Genomic DNA, 21440 nt, shown 5'->3' with positions numbered 1-21440 from the left:
TGAAATGCATCCAAGGGTATTAAAAGAGATGGCGGAAGTTATAGCAGATGCATTTGTTATAATCTACCAAAATTCTCTGTGCTCTGGGGAGGTACCAGCGGATTGGAAAGCAGCTAATGTAACGCCTCTGTTTAAAAAAAGGGGGCAGACAAAAGGCAGGTAACTATAGGCCGGTTAGTTTAACATCTGTAGTGGGGAAAATGCTTGAAGCTATCATTAAGGAAGAAATAGCAGGACATCTAGATAGGAATCGTGCAATCAAGCAGACGCAGCATGGATTCATGAAGGGGAAATCATGTTTAACTAATTTACTGGAATTCTTTGAGGATATAACGAGCATGGTGGATAGAGGTGTACTGATGGATGTGGTGTATTTAGATTTCCAAAAGGCATTTGATAAGGTGCCACACAAAAGGTTACTGCAGAAGATAAAGGTACGCGGAGTCAGAGGAAATGTATTAGCATGGATCGAGAATTGGCTGGCTAACAGAAAGCAGAGAGTCGGGATAAATGGGTCGTTTTCGGGTTGGAAATCGGTGGTTAGTGGTGTGCCACAGGGATCGGTGCTGGGACCACAACTGCTTACAAAATACATAGATGACCTGGAAGAGAGGACAGAGTGTAGTGTAACAAAATTTGCAGATGACACAAAGATTAGTGGGAAAGCGGGTTGTGTAGAGGACACACAGAGGCTGCAAAGAGATTTAGATAGGTTAAGCGAATGGGCTAAGGTTTGGCAGGTGGAATACAATGTCAGAAAATGTGAGGTCATCCACCTTGGAAAAAAAACAGTAAAAGGGAATATTATTTGAATGGGGGAGAAATTACAACATGGTGCGGTGCAGAGGGACCTGGGGGTCCTTGTGCATGAATCCCAAAAAGTTAGTTTGCAGGTGCAGCAGGTAATCAGGAAGGCGAATGAAATGTTGGTCTTCATTGTGAGAGGGATGGAGTACAAAAGCAGGGAGGTCCTGCTGCAACTGTACAGGTTATTGGTGAGGCCGCACCTGGAGTACTGCGTGCAGTTTTGGTCACACTTAAGGAAGGATATACTAGCCTTTGGGGGGGTACAGAGACGATTCACGAGGCTGATTCCGGAGATGAGGGGGTTACCTTATGATGATAGATTGAGTAGACTGGGTCTTTACTCGTTGGAGTTCAGAAGGATGAGGGGTGTTCTTATAGAAACATTTAAAATAATGAAAGGGATAGACAAGATAGAGACAGAGAGGTTGTTTCCACAGGTCGGGGAGACTAGAACTAGGGGGCACAGCCTCAACATACGGGGGAGCCAATTTAAAACCGAGTTGAGAAGGAATTTCTTCTCCCAGAGGGTTGTGAATCTGTGGAATTCTCTGCCAAGGGAAGCAGTTGAGGCTAGCTCATTGAATGTATTCAAGTCACAGATAGATAGATTTTTAACCAATAAGGGAATTAAGGATTACGGGGAGCGGGCAGGTAAGTGGAGCTGAGTCCATGGCCAGATCAGCCATGATCTTTTTGAATAGCGGAGCAGGCTCGAGGGGCTAGATGGTCTACTCCTGTTCCTAATTCTTATGTTCTTATCCAATCCTCTTTTTTGAGCCAGGTGTCAGTTATTGCCACTCTATCATATTTCGAAGTGACTATTTGCGGCTGCAGCTCTCCAACCTTATTAACAACAATATCAACTTGTATTTATATAGTGCCTTTAACGTAGTAAAACGTCCCAAGGTGCTTCACAACAGTGATATAAGACAAAACAGATACATTTCACACCGAGCAACATAAGAAGAAAATATGGCAGATGGCCAAAAGTTGGGTCAAAGAGGTAGGTTTTAAGGAGCATCTTAACGGAGGAAAGAAAGGTAGAGAGGTTTAGGGAGGGAATTCCAGAGTTTAGAGCCGAAGCAGCTGAAGGCATGGCCACCGATGGTCGAGCAGTTATAATCAGGGATGTTCAAGAGGACAGAATTTGAGGAGTGCAAATATCTCATGGGGTTGTGAAGCTGAAAGAGATTAGAGATAGGGAGGGATAAGGCCATGGAGGGATTTGTAAACCAGGATGAGAATTTTGAAATCGAGGCATTGCTTAACCGGGAGCCAATGTAGCAAGCACAGGGGTGATGGGTGATCAGGACTTTGTGCGAGTTAGGACAAGGGCTGCCGAGTTTTGGATGACCTCAAAAAGCTTATTAACCACACTTTATGCATTTACACACGTGCAATCAAACCTAACTTAGACGTCTTTGCATTTTCTACAATCCCACCAAATTCTGTATCATTTCTAACTGTCTCTCCCAGTCCTCTAATCTAGTCTTTCTTCTAACTTTAACACTAAATTGGTGGGGGCAGCTTTCAAAATACTAGGTTTTCATTGGCTGAAAACTGTTTCTAAATATAATTTTTCCAGCCAATCAAATGCTAAGAATGGTACAGTTGATATCATGTCATATATGCAGAGATCAATAATAATTCGTTCATTCGTGCACCCTAGGGCCCAACATCTTGCTGGAAAAGTTAACTTTATTTTTCCTTATTTCTGAGCCTTTTATAACCTTAACTTTTAAAAATAATTCCATTTATTTTGATTTTGATATATATAAGCTTCCATCTTTTAATTGAAGCCTAAAAAGAACTTCCGGTGCCATCACTATTTACCATGTATGCAAGAGATGTCATTGCAAGTTAAAAATTAGCTTGAAATCTTTCTTCAGTATAAATAATGTAGATTAATGTGAAAAATGTTGGCATTCATTATGTCTACTCACTACTTTCCTTCACAAAAGCAAAATACTGCGGATGCTGGAATCTGAAATAAAAACACAGAATGCTGGAAATCTCAACGGGTCAGGCAGCATCTGTGGAAAGAAAAACAGAGTTAATGTTTCAGGTTGATGACCCCTTGCTAGAACTGCCGAATGTTCGAAAAGAGCACATTCTTAAGCACTGAAAGGGGGAGGGGAAGAAAGAACAAAAGGGAAGGTCTGTGATAGGGTGGAAGGCAGGAGAGATTAGAGAGACAAAAGGGATGATGGGCCGAATTGAAATGGTAATGATAGAGGTTCAAAAAAGGTTAATCTGGATAGGGTGTGAATGGTGTAGTAATGACCAGCTGCCATTATAGAAAAAGAAGAAAGAAGAAAAAAAATAAGATTCGGGGGGGGGAAGGGGGGGAAAGGGAGCCAAAGATGGCCAGAGGTTATGCTCTGAAATTGTTGAACTCGATGTTGAGTCCAGAAGGCTGTAAAGTGCCTAAACGAAGGATGAAGTGCTGTTCCTCAAGCTTGCGTTGAGCTTCATTGGAACAGTGGAGGAATCCAAGGACGGAGATATCAGAATGGGAGTAGAGTGGAGAATTGAAGTGACAGACGACCGGAAGCTCAGGGTCAAACTTGCAGACTGAACGGAGGTGTTCAGCAAAGTAGTCACCCAATCTACGCTTGGTCTCCCCATTGTAGAGGAGACCACATCGTGAGCAGTGAGTACAGGATACTAAATTGCAAGAAGTACTAGTAAATCGCTTTTTCACCTGGAAGGAGTACTTGGGGCCTTGGACAGTGTGAAGGAAGGAGGTAAAAGGGCAGGTATTGCAGTTCCTGTGCTTGCATGGGAAGGTGCTGTGGGAAGGGGAGAGTGTGCTGGGGGTGACTGCAGAATGAACCAGGGTGTCGCAGAGGGAGCAGTCCCTTCGGAACGCTGAGAGGGGAGCGGAGGGAAGATGTGATTGGTGGTGGGATCACGCTGGAGGTGGCGGAAATAGTGGAGGATGATCTGTTGAACGTGGAGGCTAGTGGGATGAAAGGTGAGGACAAGGGGAACCCTGTTGTGATTCTGAGAGGGAGGGGAAGGGGTGAGAGTAGAGGTGCGGGAAATAAAACGGACACGATTGAGGGCCATGTTAACCACGGCGGAGGGAAATCCTCGGTTCAGGGAAAAGGAAGACATGTCAGAGGCACTGGTGTGAAAGATAATGTCGTCAGAGCAGATGCGACGGAGACTGAGAAACTGAGAGAATGGCATGGAGTCTTTGCAGGATGCGGGGTGGGAGGAAGTTTAGTCCAGGTAGCTGTGGGAGTTGATGGGCTTATAGTGGATACTGGTCGAACATCTAGTCCCAGAAATGGAGACAGAAAAGTCGAGAAAAGGAAGAGTCGGACATGGACCACGTGAAGGTGAGGGAAGGGTGGAAATTGGATGCAAAGTGAATTAAATTTTCAAGTTCAGGGCAAGAGCAGGAAATGGCACCAATACAGTCTTCATTGTATCGGAAAAAGAGGTGAGGGAGGGGACCCGAGTAGGACTGGAACAAAGAATGTTCCACATATCCCACGAAAAGGCAGGCATAGCTGGGACCCATGCGGGTTCTCATAGCAACACCTTTAATTTGGAGAAAGTGAGTGGAGTTAAAGGAGAAGTTGATCAATGTGAGAACAAGTTCAGCCAGGTGGAGGAGGATGGTGGTGGATGGGGACTGGTTAGGCCTCTACTCGAGGAAGAAACAGAGCGCCCTCAGGCCATCCTGGTGGGGGATGGAAGTGTAGAGGGATTGGACATCCATGGTGAAAAGGAGACGGTTGGGGCCGGGAAACTGAAAACTGTTACAGTGACGGAGGGCGTCGGAGGAGTTGCGGATGTGGGAAGAAAAAAGAGTCAAGATGTTTGCCACTGATGGGTGCTTACTTTGTTAGTAATTCGTTTCCCTTACAACTTGTTAGTGCCACTGCATAATGGCTTTACAACTACAATACCCCATATGGCAAGTTCCTTGTTCTAGTTTTGTGCCATCATTAAAACAGTAAGTGAGTACCAGAAGCTCCACCATCAGCAAAAACAACTTGAACTTTTCTAGTACTTAAGTGAAAATTGACCAATGTGATATTCCAGGCCCATCAGGGCAGTGACCGATTAGAGATGGATTACAAGATTTTACAGAGGCTTGGAACAGGTCACGTTCTTTACTAGGAATCGGTGCATGGATTGGAATGAAAGGAGAGGAGAAAATAAAACTACTTTCAACGGTAAAATTCAGTTGCCATGAATTGTGCATATTTAACTTGGTCTTTACGGAACATGAACACTAATACAAACACTTTCACTTTTTATATAAAAACTAGTTTTGTTATTGACCAATTGCAAACTCACTGTTTATCTGGTATTTTTGCATAGAAATTTTGATATTGCTGTCAGAAGCTTCTAGTATTTGTTCCAGCAGCTCTCAATTTTAATCTAATTTCTGAAACTATGTCAGGATTGCTTAAAAATAAAAACTATGTCTGTAATCCTGCACACTAATTTTAAGTTATATGGACCAAAAATAAACCACAAACAGGAGATCCGAGGAGAAACCAAGGACTTGCAACTGATTATTAACGATGACTGTACTGTGTAGTACAGGCAGTTTTTCATTGTATTTTACCATCTTATACTAGACCAGGGAGCACTTATTACTAACACTAAGTGGAAAAAATGTTCTATTCTCGAGCAATCACCCTTTACCTTGACTGACAAAACATTTTGGGTAGCAAATAGATACCTAAAGAGAAGAAAAGTAAAAAGTTGCCCTTGAAGAGAAGGATAGGCCCACTGTAATTTCCCCTTATTTTATTTTCTTATCCCTTGTTTAATGAAGGCCCTGACTTTTATGTTGAGGTATAGTCTCATGGGAGCTAGCAGCCCTACAATGCCTTACCCAAGTGGCTATTTGTTATATGTGAGCCATAACACTTGGACTCTGGAGTGGAGAGTGGTGGGGAGCAGTTAAAATAAGAGCAACGACCTAGCCCTCTGTTATCCAGCTGCCTTCCCACCAGGTCCCAATATTAACCTGATCTTTCGAGCAGGATAACTGCAGGAAGGCAGTGAGGTCCTACTTTAAATTTGCAGATCAGGTCCCAATGATATAATTGGGCCCTGACTGCAACTTAAGTCTATGGCCTGAGTGGGGGAGCAGTGCTGACTTGCTCGCCAGACCAAACCTGCTTGGAGCCTTGTTGTCAGCAGGATATTTGATGATGTGAGACCTCAAAGCCAAGCTTGTTCCTGTTGTCACGCAACACCCACACACTCACACTTTCCAGCATATTTAAAGAAAAAAATGTCTAAACTTTCCAGGTACTTGACTCTGGAGACCAGATACGCCTACAGAGAGACTGCAGAATTAGCTTTATTCACATCTTTGTTTTCTGAATCATCATAGGATTTTCCATTGTGGAACAAAACCATAGGTTTCTTCATTAACAATGTTCGTAACATGACATTTTTGAAAACCCTTTCAGATTTAAGATGGGATACTCTGACTCACATTTAATGGTTTGGTCATTGTTTTACAGGGATCTTGCCTCGAATAATGATTCTCTGGCCACCCTCCTGTTCCATAATTTACTGAAACAAATAGATGACCAGTACAGCCGTTTCTTCACAGAAAAAAACTTTCTACTTCAGCACAATCTGAAAAGAATTAAACAAAACCTTCAGGTAATGTTTTAACACTGCTTCCTAACTGGTTCAAATTTTTGCTTTCATGCTGAAAATTAATGAGTATGATGAAGGATAATTTGGATTGAGGGTTCATTATGAGTTGGAAATTTACGTTTCTCACTTTTAGCAGTTGTTGACGTTCCACATAATCTAGTAAATATTGATGTTGAATATGTAGGAAATACACTGTGGCATAGGTTAACTAAAGGTAGTGCCTCTGCAAATCTAATTTTGGAGAACACATGAGAACTTAAGTGTTGAAGAGGTTATAAAGTGGCTATTACATTAAACATAACTGTCAATAATGTCACAGATTTATTGATAGTTGTTAAAAAGAAAAGTCCTGAAAGGGATTGTGGGTCAGGTACTCTGCTGTACAAAATATTAGCCTAGAAAAGAAACTCTCTTTATATTCTCCAGGTTGAGGTCTAACTTGGAGACTCGTATTGTATATTCCCACTTTGTGCATTCGTCATATTTGGTGTATTCCTTGACACTATTTACATAACTATGTCAATGGCTATTATTTTTACATAATGTTGTTTAATTCTATTCAATTATTAAATTTAACCTGCTTATACATGTAACATTGCTTGCTATTGTAATATTGCTAGTTCTGTTCTCATCACGGTGTTTTACCTAATCTTAAAACTACCATATAATTCTGATATTTTTCAGTATTCTTTTATATGGTTGGGAACTTTTGCTTCCTAATTTGCTGCTAACCATGCTCCTTCCACAGCCATTGCAACCTTATTTCGTCTCAACCTTAACCTGCAAATCTGTCCTATTGCCCACTTTCTGAGCTGTGCGCAGTCAGTTCCAACCACACTCACGGGCCATTTTAATCCTTGCTCCACTCAGTTCCTCTAAATATGTACTAAATCCTAAAATCGCCAAGGAGGTCATTTTCTGCCTATCAATTATTTTGACAAGAGTTTTGCCTTGTAAGTTTTAGTTTGGCAACATTAATCAGGAGCTGTCAAAGCTGTGAACATATCTGACTATTTTATAAGCTATGGGGCAGAATTTCCGACGTCTCGGGTCCGTACGAAGTTTCTACAGACCCGGGAAGGCATCAGAAAAACCGGTTTTCAGCGCGCAATGCACATGATTGGGCTAACCAAAGTGGTAGCAATGCGGTGGAGGAGGATTTCTTGGAGTGTATTAGGGATGATTTTCTAGACCAATATGTTGAGGAACCAACCAGAGGGCTGGACATCCTAGACTGGGTGATGTGTAATGAGAAAGGACTGATTAGCAACTATGTTGTGCGAGGCCCCTTGGGGAAGAGTGACCATAATATGGTAGAATTCTTTATTAAGATGGAGAGTGACACAGTTAATTCAGAAACGAAGAAAAGGTAACTTCGATGGTATGAGACATGAATTGGCTAGAATAGACTGGCAAGTGTAACTTAAAGGGTTAATGGCAGTTAGGCAATGGCAAACATTTAAAGATCACATGGATCACAACAATTGTACATCCCTGTCTGGAGTAAAAATAAAACGGGGAAGGTGGCTCAACCGTGGCTAACAAGAGAAATTAAGGATAATGTTAAATCCAAGGAAGAGGCATACAAATCAGCCAGAAAAAGCAGAAAACCCGAGGACTGGGAGAATTTTATAAAAACGGCAAAGGAGGACAAAGGGTTTAATGAGCAGGGGGAAAATAGAGTGTCATGTATTCAACCAGCATTGTAACCCATGTATAAACTGACCTAAGTTGTACACCGTGAGAACACTGACCACTAGGTGGGAGACACTCCTAACCTGGACCTTCAGGTATAAAAGGGGAAGCTCCACCCACTTTCATCACTTGAGTGCTAAGGAATAAAGGACAGGTCACAGACTGATCTCTCAAGCATGGGCCTCGTGTGCATTTATACTGTGTAGTAAGGACGTATCAATGGCGACAAGAAACTGGGATTTAAACCACGCGAGCATGGCCACTAGCAGAACAGACGAGAGGTACTGTGTTAAGGAATGGTTGGGACAGAGATTCAACATCGTTAAAGCAGCACACAGTTCTCCAGGCAGACAAGGGCAGTCAGGCATGCCCCAACATGTAGTCGAACCCAGAGAGGGAGTTCGACAGAGACAATGGCGAGCTGAACAGCGATTCACGCCATTGCAAGGGACAATGCGGCCAGTAATGGGGCCATCAACACCTGTTAATGGTGCACTCAAGGACAATAACAGGGGCAGTCAGGGACGATCGACTGGCAAGGGACCTTTTGTTTCAAACTGCAACTCATGCTAGAGGCGTGGAGGCATACGTTCAGCCAGACTTTGCAGAGATGAGCAAAATACCTGCAGAAATTGCAGAAATGGACACTGGGGGAAATCGCTGGAAGCTGAAGTTCAGCGAGTTCATGTGGAGCACGTATACAGTTCATACACCAGGACGCCACCGATAATGATGAAATTGCTCCTCAATGGCATCCCAGTATCAATGGAGTTAGACACGGGTGCCAGCCAGTCCCTGATGGGTATCAAACAGTTCAAAAAGTTGTGGGCATCCAAGGCCAGGAGGCCAAAATTATCGCCGATTGACGCACAGCTACGGACTTACACAAAGCAGATCATTACGGTGCTAGGCAGCGCCACGGTAGTCGTGACCCACAAAGATTCGGAGAACAGGTTGCCACTCTGGATTGTCCCAGGGGACGGTCCCGCACTACTGGGGAGGAGTTGGCTTGCTGTCATGAACTGGAAATGGAGCGATGTCAATGCAATTTCCTCTGTGGAGCGCGTATCATGCTCACAGGTCCTGGACAAATTTGACTCATTATTTCAACCCGGCATTGGCACTTTCATGGGGGCCAAGGTAGTGATTCACATAAACCCGGATGCCAGACTAGTACACCACAAGGCCAGAGCGGTGCTGTACGTGATGCGGGAAAAGATAGAAGGCGAATTGGACCGCCTGTTGAGGGAAGGCATCGTCTCGCCAGTCGAATTCAGTGACTGGGCGAGCCCGATTGGGCCGGTGCTCAAGGCGGATGGGTCGGTCAGGATATGTGGCGATTACAAGGCCACCATCAATCGGGTGTCACTCCAAGACCAGTACCCGCTACCGAGAGCCGAGGACCTCTTTGCGACGCTATCCGGTGGCAAACTTTTTTCAAAATTGGACCTGACCTCAGCTTACATGACCCAGGAGCTGGCGAGTGAGTCGAAGAAGCTGACCACCATCACGACACACAAGGGGTTGTTTGAGTACAACAGATGTCCGTTCGGGATTCGCTCGGCCGCCGCGATCTTCCAACGAAATATGGAAAGCCTCCTCAAGTCGATTCCAGGGACGGTGGTTTTTCAGGACGACATCCTCATTACGGGTTACGATACTGAAGAACACCTCCACAACCTGGAGGAGGTGCTACGCAGACTGGACCGGGTAGGTCTGCGACTGAAAAAGGCGAAGTGCGTCTTCCTAGCTCCAGAGGTAGAATTCCTGGGGATGAAGGTAGCAGCAGACGGGATCAGCCCTACTGCATCCAAGACGGAAGCGATCCAGAGAGCACCCAGACCCCGTAACACGACGGAGCTGCGTTCGTTCCTGGGGCTCCTGAACTATTTTGGTAACTTCCTTCCCAAATTGAGCACGCTGCTCGAGCCGCTATACGTGCTCCTACGCAAAGGTCGTGAATGGGTCTGGGGGGACAGCCAAGAAAGGGCTTTTAATGGAGCACGCAATTTGTTATGTTCCAACAATCTGTTAACGCTATATGACCCATGTAAGAAACTTGTGTTAACGTGAGATGCATCGTCCTATGGAGTCGGGTATGTGTTGCAGCATGTCAATGCCAAGGGTCAGTTACAGCCGGTAGCTTATGCCTCCAGGAGTCTGTCCCAGGCAGAAAGGGGCTACGGGATGGTAGAAAAGGAGGCGCTCGCATGTGTATATGCGGTAAAGAAAATGCACCCGTACCTGTTTGGCAGGAAATTTGAGCTGGAGACAGATCACAAACCCCTAACGTCCCTTTTGGCCAACAACAAGGCTATAAATGCAAACGCATCGGCCCGCATACAGAGGTGGGCACTCACGTTAGCTGCCTATGACTACACAATTCGGCACAGACCGGGCACCGAAAACTGCGCCGATGCACTCAGCAGGCTCCCACTAGCCACCACTGAGGGGGCTACCGAGCATGGTGCTGAGATGGTCATGGCTGTTGAAGCTTTCGGAAGCGAAGGCTCACCCGTGACAGCTCGTCAGATTAAAGTCTGGACAAATAGAGACCCGCTATTGTCTCTAGTCAAGAAATGTGTCCTGAATGGGGACTGGGCAGCCACGTACAGGGCATGCCCTGAGAAATTTAAACCATTTCACAGGCGCAAGGATGAACTCTCGATTCAGGCCGATTGCCTACTGTGGGGAAACCGCGTAGTCATGCCCCAGATGGGCAGAGAGGTGTTCATCAGAGAACTCCACAATGGGCACCCGGGCATTGTCACGATGAAGGCAATTGCCAGGTCACATGTTTGGTGGCCAGGGATAGACACAGATCTGGAACTTTGTGTTCGCAGGTGCAACACGTGTGCCCAGCTGGGCCATGCGCCCAGGGAAGCCCCCCTTAGCCCCTGGCCATGGCCCGCCAAGCCTTGGCCACGCATCCATGTGGACTACGCAGGTCCTTTCATGGGGAAAATGTTTTTGGTTGTAGTAGACGCCTAATCCAAATGGATTGAGTGTGACATTTTAAATTCAAGCACATCCTCTGCCACGGTAGAAAGTCTACGGGCAATGTTCGCTGCCCACGGTCTACCGGACATCTTGGTCAGCGACAATGGCCCGTGCTTCACAAGCATTGAATTCCAGGACTTCATGGCAGGCAATGGAATTAACCATGTTGGAACGGCACCGTTCAAGCCGGCCTCAAACGGCCAGGCAGAACGAGCAGTGCAAATAATCAAACAGGGGATGCTCAGATTCCAAGGGGGTTCCCTACAAACCCGCTTATCACGCCTCCTGTTGGTCTATAGATCCCGACCACAGTCGCTCACAGGGGTTCCACCCGCAGAGCTACTAATGAAAAGGACGCTCAAAACCCGATTTATCCCTTATACACCCCACCATGAAAGAAATTGTCGAGAGCAGGCGCCAGTCACAATATCACTACCATGACAAGAATGCGAGGGCGCGATGTATTGATGTAAATGATCCTGTTTTTGTCCTCAACTACGCTGCAGGGCCCAAATGGCTCGCAGGCACTGTGGTTGCCAAAGAGGGAAATAGGATTCTGGTAGTTAAACTTACCAATGGACAAATCTGCCGCAAACATGTGGATCAAACAAAAAGGAGGTTCAGCAACCCCATAGAAGAAGCAGAGGAAGAACACGATATAGAGTTCACTCCACCACAGGTGACCGAACACCGGAACCAAAGGGAGGAGAGCCCAGTCACTGTGGGCAGTCCGGACAGGCCTGAGGCACTGCAAACAGCAGACACACAGGCCAGCGCCCAACAACCGGAGCCCCAACTCAGGCGCTCTGCAAGGGAGCATAAACCACCAGAGAGACTCAACCTGTGATCCCAATAAGACTTTGGGGGGGGATGTGATGTCATGTATTCAACCAGCATTGTAACCCATGTATAAACAGACCTAAGTTGTACACCGTGAGAACACTGACCACTAGGTGGGAGACACTCCTAACCTGGACCTTCAGGTATAAAAGGGGAAGCTCCACCCACCTTCATCACTTGAGTGCTAAGGAATAAAGGACAGGTCACAGACTGACCTTCTCTCAAGCATGGGCCTCGTGTGCATTTATACTGTGTAATAAGGACGTATCATAGAGTATGAGAGTAAGCTTGCTGGGAACATAAAAACTGACTGTAAAAGCTTCTATCGCTATGTGAAGAGAAAATAATTAGTGAAGACAAACGTCGGTCCCTTGCAGTCAGATTCAGGTGAATTTATAATGAGGAACAAAGAAATGGCGGACCAGTTAAACAAATACTTTGGTTCAGTCTTCACGAAGGAAGGCACAAATAACCTTCCGGAAATACTAGGGGACCGAGGGTCTAGTGAGAAGGAGGAACTGAAGGAAATCCTCATTAGGCGGGAAATTGTGTCAGGGAAATTGATGGGATTGAAGGCCGATAAATTCCCGGGGCCTGATAGTCTGCATCCCAGAGTACTTGAGGAAGTAGCCCTTGAAATAGTGGATGCATTGGTAATCATTTTCCAACAGTCTATCGACTCTGGATCAGTTTCTATTGTCTGTAAGGTAGCCAATGTAACACCAGTTTTTAAGAAAGGAGGGAGAGAGAAAATGGGTAATTATAGACTGGTTAGCCTGACATCAGTAGTGGGGAAAATGTTGGAATCAATTATTAATGAAGAAATGGCAGCGCATTTGGAAAGCAGTGATAGGATCGGTCCAAGTCAGCATGGATTTATGAAAGGGAAATCATGCTTGACAAATCTTCTGGAATTTTTTGAGGATGTAACTGGTAGAGTGGACAAGGGAGAACCAGTGGATGTGGTGTATTTGGACTTTCAAAAGGCTTTTGACAAGGTCCCACGCAAGAGATTGGTGTGCAAAATTAATGCACATGGTATTGTGGGTAATGTACTGACGTGGATAGAGAACTGTTTGGCAGACAGGCAGCAGAGAGTCGGGATAAACGGGTCCTTTTCACAATGGCAGGCAGTGACTAGTGGAGTGCCGCAGGGCTCAGTGCTCGGACCCCAACTATTTACAATATACATTAATGATTTAGATGTTGGAATTGGGTGTAATATCACCAAGTTTGCAGATGACACTCAGCTGGGTGGCAATGTGAGCTGCGTGGAGGATGCTAAGAGACTGCAAGGTGACTTGAACAGGTTAGGTGAGTGGGCAAACGCATGGCAGATGCAGTATAATGTGGAGAAATGTGAGGTTATCCACTTTGGTGGCAAAAACACGAAAGCAAAATATTATCTGAATGGCGGCAGATTAGGAAAAGGGGAGGTGCAACGAGACCTGGGTGTCATGGTACATCAGTCATTGAAAGTTGGCATGCAGGTACAGCAGGCGGTGAAGAAGGCAAATGGTATGTTGACCTTCATAGCTTGGGGATTTGAGTATAGGAGCAGGGAGGTCTTTCTGAAGTTGTACAAGGCCTTAGTGAGGCCTCACTTGGAATATTGTGTTCAGTTTTGGTCTCCTAATCTGAGGAAGGACATTCCTGCTATTGAGGGAGTGCAGCGAAGGTTCACCAGACTGATTCCCGGGATGGCAGGACTGACATATGAGGAGAGACTGGATCGACTGAGCCTGCATTCACTGGAGTTTAGAAGGATGAGAGGGGATCTCATAGAAACATATAAAATGCTGATGGGACTGGACAGGTTAGATGCAGGAAGAATGTTCCCGATGTTGGGAAAGTCCAGAACCAGGGGACATAGTCTAAGGATAAGAGGTAAGCCATTTAGGCCTGAGATGAGGAGAAACTTCTTCACTCAGAGTTTTTAACCTGTGGAATTCTCTACTACAGAGAGTTGTTGATGCCAGTTCATTGGATATATTCCAGAGGGAGTTAGATATGGCCCTTACGGCTAAAGGGATCAAGGAGTATGGAGAGAAAGCAGGAAGGGGCACTGAGGTGAATGATCAACCATGATCGTATTGAATGGTGGTACAGGCTCGAAGTGCTGAATGGCCTACTACTGCACCTATTTTTCTATGTTTCTATGCGCTGAAAACCGGCTTTTCCGATCTGTCAAGCTGGAGCTTGACAGATCATTCGCAGATCGGGAGCGAGGACATTTGTACGTGGATGTTTGGGCTGTTTACCCATATCTTGCACGACAAATGTCCTCAAAACTCTTGCGCCTCAAAAAGCAGGCGCATAGCCTACTTTTACAGGTGTAAGAGTTTAAAACCATAGAAAAAATATGATTAAAATAAAAATTTGAAAAACACATTTGTGTTAAAACCCTGTCCACTCAGATAATGTTATTTTAAACCCTAACCCTAACTTTTTTTTTTAAATCGGGAATTTTTTTTCTTTAAAAAACATGTATAACATGTTTAATTTCTATTAGTTTATTGTGTGAGGTGTTTTTTAAATGTTTTATGTGTTTTTGGTGAGTTTTGGGGTTTTTCTCATTTATTTGTAATAGGAGTTTCGTTCCCCTATTGCAATGAATGAGAAAATACTTACCTGTGATTGGGTGTCCAGGCACACATGACTCATGCGGACGTTCCAACTTGCACGCGCTGAGCGTCGCAGGGAGAGGAGGCCTGTGGATCGGGAGTTCCAGTGGGCGCAGCAGCTTCAGGTAAGTGCGCATTTTATTTCTATTCTTTATTGATTTGCCCGCGGGAACTCCTCTTCGGAATTTCTGCCCCAATTTTCTTATTCAGATTGTACTCATCCTGAACAATGCAGTGTAAAGTAAATTAAGCAATGATGTTTGCAGATGGAAATAAAACTTATCACCAGAAAAAAAGGCTTGACAACATTATTTCCCTCTTTTTACTTTAAAAAAAAACTTTTAAGTTTAAAAGAGTAGTGAAACATTTATGCCAATACATCAAAACAGCAATTAAGACATTTATTTGGTGAACAGATCCAAATGATCAGTGGGCTGATAAATGAGAGCTTTTTTCTGTACAAGCAGTGGATTATCAGGAGAAAATCATAATCCAAGGCAGAGGACAGGCACAGAATGACCTACCTCGAGATAATAGGAAAGCAGTGTAAAAGGAATTGAGGCGCTCTGGAGAGACAATGATGCCATTGCTCAAGCCACAGATAACAGCAGGATATACATTCAGCCAGGCACCAAGACCACAGATTTAGTTGTCCTTAAGCACCAATTTTAATGTTTGTGGTTTAATCTGAATTCCTACTTGGAGAATTTCCTGTGGGTAAGAAAAGGGAGAGGGAGGCCATTGAAGATGTACCCAGTCACAGTGGAGTGGGGATTATTCTATTTGCTATGTTAAGATTGTTAATGTGTTTGTGAATTTTTCCTTCTCATTATGTCTAGAAAATTTAAATTTATTCTAAAATATCTTGCTTGCAATTTCACTGGAAATATTTGAACAGAAGAAAATTTCACAGATGCATTTATGATGTTGCTAACAGAACAGAGAAATGCTTGCCCCAATGTTGTTTTATGGCTAGATATACCACAACAGTTTAATAGTGCACTGGGTTAAAAACCACATGACTGGTGTAAGATTCTTTGGGTTAGAAATTCGGTTCTCAGCAAAAACGGTATTTTTTTCACCAAAATTATCATTATTGCTTCGCTATTGCTATCAGGCTGTTCAAGCTTTAATTTGTGCAGCGTTAAAAATCGGCATTGCACGAGGATTCACGGCGCAAATCGCAATCCTCACCAACTTTAGTCCGAGGCTGATACTGTTGCGAGTTGGGCCTTGGAAGGGCAGAAAAACACCTAAAAAAATAAATTGGAAAAAAAAAATTCACACATTTACAAGACACTTATCTATAGAATCGCTGAAAAAGAATTAAAAAATAAAAACTTTAACTTACCTTTTTTGCAGGTCTTCATACTTACCGCTGCTCCAAGGGTTACAATGCAGCTTTTTAACATGTCGGGATTTTTCGCGCAAAATATGGTTGCACAAAGAGCCAAATTTTTGGCGCAAATGCTATTTCAGATCTTGCACGGCGGCGTTCCTCTCCCTAGCGCCGCAAAACATCACCGAAATTCCCTTCGGTTGGTTTTTCGCCAAATATGGTGAAATATCACCGAAAAAACAGTAGCAAAGTTGGCGAATTACTAGCTTCACTTTAAAACCATACTGGTTCTGGCAAAGTTCCAAATGTAGCATTGCCTGGTTATGAACATTTCAGCTGCATAAACATGCAGCATAATTGGTCAGTAACCTCTGTGGACTGACTAAATATTATCATCTGTAGTGACATTTAATTTGTACTTTACTGTAACATTATAAATTGAATATTGGTTGGGTACCTCAGAAATTCAGTACTTTGATGTACAAATATGCTGCATCAGAAAGTGACAGGACCTGAGTTCACATTCTGCAGAATCCCATGTGGTGGAGTTTTCCATTCAAGTTGAGTCATCGGAAGGTGCTGAGCAACTGTGAGGCACTTCACTTCCAAAGGAGAGGAGAAATTAGAGGGTGAATAAACCACAACTGCTGTCACGTCTCTCTTAATGGCTGGTTAGAGAGTAACTTTGATAATAGTGTATGGGTATGGGGCATCGAAAGCTGGGAGAGAAAAGTATCAATGAAAGAAGAAAAATAATTACATGATTCCCTCAAAATAAGTTCACCCTTAGACTATTTACATCTGTTTAATTTACTTTTTGAAACATACGTTGAATGTATTACCGATGACTGAGCACATTGTATAGCTGAGCTATATGCAATAACAACTTGCATTTATAAATCATCTTTAACGTAGTGAAATATCCATAGGCGCTTCACAGGAGCAAAATCAGACAAAAATGCACTAATCTTGAATCCCCAGGAGGAGCATTTACCTGCCGGTTTCTTCGGCAGACTTCAGTGATCTTTGCAAAGCTTTAAAAAAAAACTAATCCTAGCTTGTGCAGTGCAAGCTTCGACTAGTCTTAAATTAATTTCCTGAAAATGGGTGCAGGATCCTCATTTCAATATTGAAATAAAGCTGCGCTCATTTCAGGCGGGCGCCTAAAAAGAAGGCCCTGATGAATTAGCAGTGGCCCAAACATGCATGCAAATTGGGTGCTAAATTTGTCATTGATATGGCTGTAAAGCGGACACAATAATGTTGAATCTCGGCCCCAGTGTTTTTACTAAGACAATTTGACTTTCATAACAATTGTGATCAAAAATGTAGACCAAACAAATGAGATTTTCTTTTGAAAATAATGTTTTCTGGGTCATTTTTCTTTGTTAATATGTGTAGTTAAGGACTGTTTGTCAGATCAAAAGAGAGAAACTCTGGGAATGGAAAATATTTGCCGCCTGAGTGGTTAACAACATCCTGTTAAGTTTTATTATGTAAAGTAAGAATAGGGCACAAAGGAAACTATATTGTTTAACACATGACATTTGTCAAACCATTATTATTTTCTTGAAGAGTCCAATGACTTTGTTGTCTGCTGTTACCTCAGGCAAGGTACAGGAAATGATGGTTAGCGCTGAATGTGCTCTTATTTTTAAGTACTCTAAATGTGGTAGACACGTGTTAAAAGATGCAAAGCTACTTTTACATGGTCATACTTTTCATATATTCAGAATTGGGATCATAACATAATTTTTCAATATGTTTTCTTCTTGAAGTATTTAATAGACCTTTCAATTATAGCTGACTAATTTCATTGGACCGATGTACAATTTTTAACCTGTAGCTGCTTGATCTTCATTAAACACTTAGGTCTTGTTTTCAGATGCAGAACTGTTTTTTAAGCATCCAATATAGCGGGCGGGACACATGCGCCGTTACGCACCCAAAAGTTTGTGATTCTAAGTCCTTTGCCTGCCATATACTCCATAGGCATCCAGAGCACACATCAGAACTTTTACATCACTGATTAAAATACTTAAATAATTGTAGGACCCTTTTGTGACATAGCACCCTGCCATAGTGCCAAGCTCACCATATGATAACTCGCCCAGTAACTCAGCGCTAACTGGCAGGAATGTCATTTCCGCAGTGTTATTTAAAGGACTCATCCACTGCACACAGGTTAATTATTGGTTTATCACTTGAGGCTACTATTTAACCTCTGTGGAGTTTTAAGCCTGTTTTCTGACCAACTTCATTCTGACTGCTGCTAAGAAGATTTTGCTGGTGCTAGACTGTTTTTGGCTGCCTCATAAATAGTTTGATTGCAGTCATGAGTGGTCTGGTAGGGCTAGCATTGGGGCAGGAGGAGGAGAACATAAGAATATAAGAAATAGGAGCAGGAGTAGGCCATTCGGCCCCTCTGGCCTGCTTCGCTATTCAATGAGATCATGGCTGATCTACCTCAACTCCACTTTCCTGCACTATCCCCATATCCTTTGATTCCCTTAATATCCAAAAATCTATCGATCTCTGTCTTGAATATACTCAAAGACTGAGCTTCCACAGGCCTCTGGGGCAGAGAATTCCAAAGATTTACCACCCTCTGAGTGAAGACATTTCTGCCATCTCAGTCCTAAATGACCGACCCCTTATTCTGAGACTGTGATCCCTGGTTCTAGACTCCCCAGCCTGGGGAAATATCCTCCCTGCATCTACCCTGTCAAGCCCTGTAAGAATTTTGTATCTTTCAATGAGATCACCTCTCCTAAATTCTAGGCCTATTCTACTCAATCTTTCCTCATAGGACAATCCCCCCATCTCAGGAATCAGTCTGGTGAACCATCATTGCATTCCCTCTATGGCAGCTATATCCTTCCTTAGGTAAGACCAAGACTGTACACAGTACTCCAGGTGTGATCTCACAAGGGCCCTATATAATTGCAGTAAGATGTCTTTACTCTTGTACTCAAATCCTCTTGCAATAAAGGCCACCAGACCATTTGCTCTCTCAATTGCTTGCTGTACCTGCTTCCTCAACTGAGACTCTGTCTTCGACGTGAGTGTCCTTGACTCCATCCCGCAGCATGCTACCCGCCAACATCTCAGCACAACCCTAGCCCAGCATGAGGTAGAAAAGGCCATCCGACAACTGAAAAACAAAAAGGCCTCAGGAGCAGATGGAATCCCTGGTGAAACACTAAAACATGGTGGAGAAACACTTTTGGCATGAATACATTATCTCATTTCTTTCATCTGGAAGGAGGAGAGCATGCCAGGGGATCTCAGAGAAGTGGTAATCATGACCATCTTCAAGAAAGGCGACAAGTCCGATTGTGGTAACTACAGAGGCGTTTCCCTGCTGTCTGCCACAGAGAACGTCATCGCAGTATCCTCTTCAATCGCCTTCTCCCAGTAGCTGAAGAACTCCTCCCAGAATCGCAATGCGGATTCCGCCGATTGAGGGGCATAATGGACATGATCTTCACCACGCAACAAATCCAAGAGAAATGCGGGGAATAGCACCAACCCCTGTACATGGCCTCCTTTGACCTCACAAAGGCCTTCGACATTGTCGACCATGAGGGATTATGGAATGTCCTCCTCAAATTTGGATGCCCCCAAAAGTTTGTCACCATCCTTCGCCTACTTCACGACGCCATACAAGCCGTGATCCTAACCAACGGATCCACCACAGACCCAATTCACGTTCGGACCGGGGTCAAGCAAGGCTGTGTCATTGCACCAACGTTCTTCTCTATCTTCCTATCTGCAATTCTCCATCTCACCCTCCGTAAGCTCCGCGCCAGAGTGGAGATAATCTATAGAACAAACGGGAAACTGTTCAACCTCCACCGCCTCCAGGCCAGATCCAAGGTTGTCCCATCCTTTGTCATTGAATTACAGTACGCAGATGACGCCTGCATCTGCGCAGAATTGGAGGCCGAACTCCAAGCCATCGTCAACACATTCACCCAAACGTACAAGAGCATGGACCTTGCACTCAACATCTGTAAGATAAAGGTGCTGTTCCAATGTTCCCCCACCATGCAGCACTGCTCCCCAATTATTAAAATTCACTACAAGGCCTTGGACAACGTGGACCATTTTCCATTCCTTGGGATCCTACTGTCAACAAGGACTGACGTCGATGACGAAGTCCAACACTGCCTTCAGTGCGCCAGTGCAGCCTTCGGCCGCTTGGGGAAGAGAATGTTTGCAGACCAGGACCTCAAACCCGGCACCAAGCTCATGGTCTACGGAGCAATAATGATTCCCACCCTCCTTGCTATTCCAACCATATCAATTAAAGATAAAGCCATCTCTGACCATTTCCTTGTATCGCTCTCAACCCACATTCCTCTTCCTCAATCCAAACCTACTTCCTTCTACATCTGCCCCTGGAAAAAAAACTCTCTCCAAATTCTATTACAACTGCACTTATCCAAAACTGTCCAACCTTTGGCCCTTTTTTTAACAATGGCATTTCTTCAGGCACTGATCTGCTCAATCACATTCTCACTACCACCTTTGATGCCCTAGTCCCTATTTAAAATGATTCCACTCTCCCACACTTACCAATCACCCTGGTACAGCCCTCATCTTTGCTCCCTCAAGTCAAAAGGGCATAGACTTGAACGGATGTGGCAGACTGCTGGTTTAGCCATTCACCACCAGATCTGACTTGAACACATAAAACACTATTGGTTCTTACTCTTGTCTACAAAAACTTCTCACTATTCCAGGATCATTCTGGATTGCAAAAATAACCCCAGGCTACTATTCTCTACTGCTAACTGTCTCCTTAAACCCCTCTCCCCATCTCCACCACACTCACCTCCAACAAGTGTGAGGAGCTCATGGACTTCTTTGTATCAAAGATTGAGACCATCCGATCAGCTGCCCTTCCTTCACCTAGCTCACGTGGCCAAACTTCATCTGACGCTCCCACCTGCCCTAGCCCTGACTCAAATCTTTTTCTAGTTTCTCTTTGATCTCCCCTCTTAATCTCTCCAAACTCATCTTATCCATGATACCCACTTCCTGCTCTCTTGACCCTATTCCCACTAAACTGCTGACCACCCAACTTCCTTTTCTGGCTCCCATGTTCGCCAACATTATTAACGGTTCTCTGTCCTCAGGTACTGTTCCCCTCTCCTTCAAATCTGCTGTCATCACCCCTCTCATAAAACCAACACTTGACCCCACGTTGCTGGTTATCGCCCCATCTCCAACCTCCCTTTTCTGTCCAAAGTACTTGAACGTGTTGTTGCCTCCCAAATCCGTGATCAGCTTTCCATAAATTCAATGTTTGAATCCCTTCAATCTGGCTTTCGCCCTTGCCACAGTACCGAAACTGCTCTCATCAGAGCCACAAATGACATCATTTGTGACTGCGACAAAGGTAAACTATCCCTCCTCATCCTTCTGGACCTATCTACAGCCTTTGACATAGTTGACCATTCCATCCTCCTCTAATGCCCCTC

General features: G+C 44.2%; 1 protein-coding gene across 1 annotated transcript in view; it reads left to right on the top strand.

Moving 5' to 3' along the window:
* LOC139259927 (signal transducer and activator of transcription 4-like) overlaps positions 1–21440 on the top strand; it is a 175814-nt gene that overhangs the window by 23787 nt on the left and 130587 nt on the right. Inside the window, exon 3 of the mRNA XM_070875884.1 lies at positions 6312–6456. Within this exon, the coding sequence (XP_070731985.1) occupies positions 6312–6456 (145 nt within the window). The remainder of the gene's footprint in view (positions 1–6311; positions 6457–21440) is intronic.

This window comes from Pristiophorus japonicus, chromosome 3 (assembly GCF_044704955.1).
Source record: "Pristiophorus japonicus isolate sPriJap1 chromosome 3, sPriJap1.hap1, whole genome shotgun sequence".
In the NCBI taxonomy this organism is placed as follows: Eukaryota; Metazoa; Chordata; class Chondrichthyes; family Pristiophoridae; genus Pristiophorus; species Pristiophorus japonicus.
The sequence above is the reverse complement of the archived record's forward strand: the minus strand, read 5'-3'. Positions and strand labels throughout refer to the sequence as shown.